General features: G+C 46.3%; 1 protein-coding gene across 2 annotated transcripts in view; it reads left to right on the top strand.

Moving 5' to 3' along the window:
* The first annotated feature begins 2,470 nt into the window (after positions 1–2,470).
* The window catches only part of LOC119382975 (glutamate receptor 1), a 219,479-nt gene continuing 214,504 nt past the window's right edge, over positions 2,471–7,445 (top strand). For both annotated transcript variants that reach the window (XM_037650916.2, XM_037650917.2), the window contains exon 1: positions 2,471–3,393. In XM_037650916.2, coding sequence (XP_037506844.1) covers positions 3,255–3,393 — 139 coding nt within the window. In that variant the 5' untranslated portion in view covers positions 2,471–3,254. The remainder of the gene's footprint in view (positions 3,394–7,445) is intronic.

The raw sequence follows: 7,445 nt of genomic DNA, 5'->3' as shown, positions 1-7,445 counted from the left end.
GGAGTGCGCGGGAAGACGCTCAGGCAGGGCCTAGTGGATTGTGCCGTAGGCCGAAGAGGTATGCAACGCCACAGGAGGCTCGACAAGCGTTAAACGAGACGACCCAAACGACTCGTCTCACGTTTGGCTCGTCGGAATCTGACATGACGTATCAGTCTTTAATGCTTCGCTACTATGGTTTTTCGCCTTCCAGTCGTCTTAGAAATAGTGAGATATCCTAAGAACTCTTGCTTCATTCTGTCCTCCGAAATGCATGTACAGACGCTACTAATAGTGTCTGCGCGCTGCAGAAAACATCGTGACAAGTGTGAAAAAATGTTGATTTACCGATGGTTATGTTTGTCTCTGTATGCTAAGATTTACTTTCATATGTGTGGTGAAATAGTAAACTATCTGTACCCGAAACGTTTTTTTTTTAAGCGTTGCACCTCCACTGCTCAAGAAGAAAAAAAAAACGGAGAAAGAAAGAAAGAAACATGGCTTCCAGAAGACGCTGTACATGTGTTCTCTACTGTAAACTTCAGACTTTGCAACTAACCTGAAACTATTGGACAAATGTTTGATCCTTGACTTCACGCATTTAACCTCTACAATATTTTACAACCAACCATCAAAAAAGAATTTCTTCACATCCTGTGGTCTCACATTGCATCCCTCAGGTTCACATCACATCCCATGCTGTCAGGATGCTCCGGTTCATTACGAACACCAATAATACACAACATTATGTATTCACGTCATTAGAATTCCATTCATTATTCAGAGCCGCATGATTCCTGAGCCATCTCGTTTGACTAGGTCCTTTTTTTTTCGAAAGACTGCCCTTCGGCGCAGTAATATGCGTTGTCAAAAATGCACAAGCAAATTTTTTTCCTCTATGAAGTCAAACAGTGAGCGGTGAAACGATCTGTGAATCCAGCGATCAAGGTGGGGTGGTTGGCTAGGTCTGTTTTCCGAGAAGTTGCCGTTTGCCTAGCGTGGTCGGGTTCTTTGACTCCTTGCTGACTATTTCGAGTTTTCTGTGTTTGCTCCCGTTCTGAGTTCATGCTGACTATTGTGGAAGGGCACTTTAACTTGATACATTTGTCGCATTGTACCATGATAAGACAAGACTGAAACCAAGGAACAAAAACAGTATGCTAAGCGCGACGTCACATTCAACAGCAAGGTATCTTAGCTGTCAAGCATTCTTCGGTATGAGGAACACAATAAGCCGTAAGAGTGCTAACCACTGACAGCTGCAAAAATAAAGGACGTAGTTTTCAGCTGCCATGCCAGTAATTACTATGCCACGTGAGTTGATGAAAAGAGAACGAAATGATAAACTAACGTTTGCTACAAAAATTCCGCATGACACTTTCTCGCAAATGCAACAATGGGAAGCATAGACTTACTCGGAAATATAAAAACACACTCATTTTGTACGTAAACACTGTTATCTGCTAACAAGTCGGTTTGTATTAAACTTGCACGAACGAACAGCTTGCGAACAGAGCGTATAAACTTCTTCAGTCGCGCGGCTCTTCCTTTTCACCTCGTACGAGACAGAGTAGCGAAAGATATCTTGTTTGCTCTAAACAAATGCGTGGAACGTTTATCTTTCATTCTTCATTCGGGGATTTTATTTCCTTTCCAAGGTTAAAAAAAATACTCCCCTTTATTTTCTTTCCCGAGAGAATCTCATCCCGTATGCGCGATCCCGCCAGGAACAAAAAATTATCTGGAAGCTACACGCCGACAGATACAAACCGCGGGGCCGAGGGCAACGAAATAAATACTGCGGAGCATGGCGGCAGATAGGCGAGTAAATTGGCCACACGGCAGGCACGCAACCGCACTGATAAAGAGCTGCACTCTTTGAATAAGCCCTTCGCTCCGGCTTCTTGCCGGCGTGCGACGGCCTATACCTTAACCTATTTCGTGCAAACGCCGCCCGCCGGCAAGCGGGAACACACAGACGCCGCATGGCGAGGTCTCTCAAAGCGCTGCTGCGCGCAGCTTCCCCGGAGATAATGCTAACAGCCGCGGCACACTCGCGCATGCAGCCTGTAGGGAAGGAGCTTCCTGCTGCTTTTCACAGCAGTAGCACCACCGATAGGTGCAAGAAGCGGGAGCGGGAGCAACCAAGTAGGAGCGGCGTGCACACGTAAGAGACTCGTAAAAGAGAGCGGGGAGCGCACGCTCACTAACCACTCCCTCTTTTCGATGTGCAAGCGCGCGCTCCCTGCTGTCTCCCTTTCGGGAGTGCAAGCCTACTCTCTTCCTTTTTGATGTGCAAGCGCGCGCGCGCGATCCCACCCCAACGGGACGCTGCAGCCCGCGGGGTGAGGAAGCGAGGCGCGGGACGTCAGGACAGGAATGCGGCGCGCATGCTCCGTGGAGAGGGCCGAGGAGGATGGAAGGGAATGCGCGCCCCGGAGGAGGCGCTCCGTTTGGCGCGCTCCCGCATCTCGCGCGCGCGCGAGGAGAACAGCTTAGCGTTGCCCCGCAGGCGCGTCGGACGGTGCAACAGCCCGCCGTCGCTGTCGTCTTCGCGAGCTTGCGACGTGCCCAGAGCGCTTACAACACTCGCAGCAAGGCCGCGGGCGAACGCGCTGTCGTTTATTGTAAGCTTAGGTGGATGCTAATCCCGGTATATAGTGCCCCCAGCTCGTAACTTGTCTAACTTTACTGTTTATTTTTTCCTTTATTAGGAAGTACTTCCTCTTCCTTCAACGTCTGGACGTCTCTGTATTTTAGGGTAGGAGGAATACGGATGCTCACTTTATTAACCTGTTAGGGAAGCGAGTAAACGTTACAGGTGTTCGAGGCTTACAAGTAAAACCCAAGGCAGAATTTATTTATTTATTTTTTTCTTTTTCACTGTCCGCGGTACATTGTACTACGCCTTCAACTTCTTTTGTTTTCCTTATACCCGCATTGCGTGTATCGCTGTCCTTATGAAAGTTTCCCGGCACCCCTGCCGAGAGAAAGCGCACACTCCGGACGTCTCCCCAGAGTCGATTCTGCCACTAACACAGCTCAACACGTGGCATTGTCCTTCTGCCAGATAGAATGGGGAAAGTCGCGAACGGGGCCGCAGAACGGTGCCGAGGCAGTCTGAAGGAACTGTGCGACGCTCTCCGGCGCAGCCGTCGTCACGAAAGCCGTCGTTCCATCTCTACCTGAGGCAAAGAAAGGGGCCGAGAAGAACACCGGCCGGGCGCTCGACTGTTGCTTCGGTCCATAGATATCGTCCCGTCGCTCCCGCGGAAATGTGGTGGTGTCTGAGGCGAAGCGGAATTCTCGTCGGTGGCTGGTTCCACTACGCACTCTTGGTCGTCGCGCTAGCGTTGCTGCTGCGCGGACAGGAAGCGGAAGCCGCCAAGGGACTTCCGGACAGGATACCCATCGGTAAGCTGATCACGACTCGGAGGAACTTTTTTTTTTACGTCCCGACCTAATCCGTTGGTCTATACGTGTTCGCGACCACTGATGTGTCACTCGTGTCATCTGTCTTAATTCCCATCATCAATGACACACACATCCCTCCCCACCACCACCTTTGACAGGAACCAAAAAAGTAATAGCCTGAATCACAAGTGAAATGTAGCTTGCTTTACGTAGTTACGCGCCTAAGTATTAATTAACTGTCCCGCTTCATACTGTAATTCATGAAGACTGACATGTGACATTTACACTTCAAATATGTATCTCGCTAGTGTCTTAAAGCATAATGACGCTATCCTTTAGAAGGTCGAGGAACTCCTTAAGTTATCGAAGCATGGTACAACAAGTTACAGCAGAACGCACAAAGTTTCGAAGCTAAACAAAAAATACGCTTACATTAAAACAGTGCGAAGGTGCAGGCCTGTGCCCCGCCACGGTGGTCTAGTGGTTATGGTGCTCGACTGCTGACCCGAAGGTCGCGGGATCGAATCCCGGCCGCGACGGCTGCATTTTCGGTGGAGGCGAAAATGTTGAGGCCCGTGTACTTAGATTTAGGTGCACGTTAAAGAACCCCAGGTGGTCGAAATTTCCGGAGCCCTCCACTACGGCGTCTCTCATAATCATATCGTGGTTTTGGGACGTTAAACCCCAAATATTAAGGTGCAGGCCTGCGAAGTAAAGTACAATCTTTAGCAAGAATATATCTACCAAAATATCAGTTCCGATGCAGCACTCATAAAATAATATTCCACTTAAATTAAAGTACTACGCGCGATCGAAATGGTGCGCATTTACATAAATGTGATTGTTCACAGCGATGCCCCACTAAAGTAGCCCGTCTTCCCATGAAAACGATTCCAGTACCGCTTAATATATGAAAGCATTACCGCTACCGTTACACACTTTAAGGCAGTTATGGTCACTATAATATTTACGATATTATGTAGCTATTATGATCATAGTCTGGGCTTGGCTGAACAGACGCGTTGTGCTACGTACTCTTCTTGAGTCTCAAGCTACCTATTATTCCAGTGCAAACTCAGATTAGTTAGCGTAGATACAATTATTTGGGTCTTCTCTACAAAATAAGCTTGATAATCTGAAGTAATCCTGAACACAAACGTATCTATTTAACCTAACCTAACCTTACATTGCTTCTTTCGATCTGGTCTGCCGCCACAGAAGATATGGGAAAAAACTGAGCGCTGCCACCTGTTGAACCCCGAGAAACATTCCGCCTTATTTTACTTTTGGGTCGCGATTAGAGATTTCCGTTTGTCTGCATTGTAATGCAGATTCGTAATGGCGGCATTTCGGTAGGTTTCCAGCGATCTGAACGGATATCTTTTTAAATATTTAATACCAAAGGCACCACGCTGAGCTGTCGAATCTTCTTACCTGTGCATACGTTATAGAGCAAATCGCTATTGAACGACACACTTCGTTAAACGAGCAGGACGAAGTTTTCGCATCCCATTTTACGCTAAAGTAAGCCATGTGTGAGAGGCGATTATAGTGAGTACTTCTTATTTGCTGTACGCCACGTGCTCACAAACCAAATGCAGTAAAAACCAATATAACTCCACTCGAATCAGAAATGCATACGACGAAGCAACGTCCGTTGTTCTTGGAATCGTTAGGGACGAAAACGCATTTTGTGCTCGCAGCGAAAGTACGAAGTGCGCGATTTATAAGCGCATTATCGCAGAGCACCGAAACGACCCGATGGATTACTTAAGAAAAACAGTTTTTTTTTTTCTGGTTCTGTAAGGAAAATAGATATTTCATGTTGTACATAAAAGAGCATTCGTTGCACAGGGTCTCGTGAAAGCGCACTTTTTCAACATCTGTGACGTGCACAAATTTTACATGAAGCTTATAGATAATACTATGACAAAGAACGGTGTTGTTAAATTAGTGGGATGCCGTTCGGTGTCCGATGCATTTTATGACTCACAGCGAGCCGGTTGCAATATGGTGGTAGGTGTTTTAACCCGCAACTTGCAAGGGCGTTGTAAACTGATGGCCAAAATTTTGACACTTCTGACAAAACGTTTTGTTTTATGTTAAAAGCTTTAGTAAAGTTCGTCCTGTTTTTTTTTATTTCTTTTATTTTGTCATTGCGACGAAGTTACTTTTAGCAAGTGTGTAGCCTTAAGCATGACCTCCGAAATTACGTGCTGGCAGGAACCTGTCGGCGCGCAATCTCGGAGGCCATGCCTTAAGTATGAGGCCCAACGACTATCTTCTTTTTTCTCTCGTCGTAACATCATTGTTAAACTGGGAGTGGTGCGGTTTAAATCCACACAGCAGTTTGTTTTTTTTCTGCAGCGCCCATGCGGAGTAGCAACATTAAGAAACTTCGTTAAGATGCTTCGTATTTCATGCATCCTGTGGCATCACGGTGACGTCGTAAAATGAAGTATCTAAGACTCGTTGCCTGAACGTGATAACGAACGAAAAGATCAAAATTTTCGTATCAGGCTTTACATTCAGGGTGATTCGCGGCAACACGGTCAAAAGAGAAAAGCTGCACCTTCGGGAACTTGGTACATGTATAAGTATTGTGCAGCAAAATTCCATCCTCGAGTTTACGCGACGTTGAATATTTGTCAATCTGGTATAGTCAGTTTTGTTGTGCTTTATGTCGGGAAAGTCACATAGCCATATACATATATCCATGGCACGTAATAAGCATTAAATCGACACGCGCTTAGTTAACATACCAAAAATTTAATCGAACTTACGTGAATTAAAGTCACTTCCGAATATGGTCCCACTAGTACCCTAGTTACACGGACACGCTAACCGCCGTTACGACGAACCTAAGTTCCCGCAAGACGTTGCTAGATACAGTTATACGGAAAGCCTGAGTGCAGTTGTAAAACTAACCAGAAGCGTAGGCAGAAATGTGTTTCGTGGGGAGGGGGGGAGGGTGCGGAGGAGGAGGAGGGGAGAGGGTTGAAGTAATTTTCGTGCAGGCAGAGGTGGTCGAGTGTCATTTTGTGCTCTGTATGCCATAGCAAAAACCAAAATTTGGGGGGGGGGGGGGGGGGGGGCGGGAACGGGCCTGGTGTGCCACCCCCTGGCTATGCCACTGACATTAACCGTCGTTGCTCCAAACTGAGGTTGACAAACTCATTTAAGGAAGCTAACGAAATAGCCGCACTTACGTCAGCCGTCGAAAGCAGCGTGGTTTCAACGGACGCGAAATGTCTTTCCAAATGCCCGTCAATTGGTTTGTTTCAACAACAGAGCTGCGGATGTGCGAAGCAGTCCAGCAAAACAAACCACGCACGCCTCAACGCCAAACACATTTATACTATAGTGCCTAGAATATACTTCTAGGCACTGTATTGATACCAAACATATCAAGCAGCGGATTGTCTTGGCTTTCACAAGGACCACAAAGTGACTTCGCCCATAGTTGCGCGAACAGCCTTAACTTGTCAGATATTGTAAACGTAGTTGAAACAATATACTAGGAGACTGCAGATGCAAACAGGTAGAAAATCAGCATAGTCATATCGCCATTACGCCCGCGCAACAAAGGACGGAACCGACGGAAGCAGAAGGGTGGTGTTAATATTGTCGCAAAATATTGGTATATGAACGATATACCAATATTTTGCGGCATTCAGACAACTTTTACGAGCTAATTCAACCCACATGAAATGTTTCATTCTACAAGCGCCGAATCCAAACTTTACTCATGAATGCCGACCATAGTGGGCTACATAGATTTTAGCCGCAATATAGATTTGAAGTATTTTGGTGACCTGGGAACACTGGCAAATACTTGTTGGAGCAGGCTCGACAATATTTTCAAGCAAAAAACCGCGTTTTTCTCAGTTTCACTTAAATTGGACTTTGCTCTTTTAGAAAAAAACGCCACAAGTAATTTTAAAAATAATTCACTTTATTTGCCAGTATACTTATGAAAAGCAGATGAATTTTTATATTTTCATTCACTAAGCTGAGTATCACGTGACCTGCTTCACAGGCCGAAACCGAGG

Source organism: Rhipicephalus sanguineus, chromosome 2, assembly GCF_013339695.2.
Source record: "Rhipicephalus sanguineus isolate Rsan-2018 chromosome 2, BIME_Rsan_1.4, whole genome shotgun sequence".
In the NCBI taxonomy this organism is placed as follows: domain Eukaryota; kingdom Metazoa; phylum Arthropoda; class Arachnida; order Ixodida; family Ixodidae; genus Rhipicephalus; species Rhipicephalus sanguineus.
Note: the sequence above shows the minus strand (reverse complement) of the source record. Positions and strands in the feature narration are given on the sequence as shown.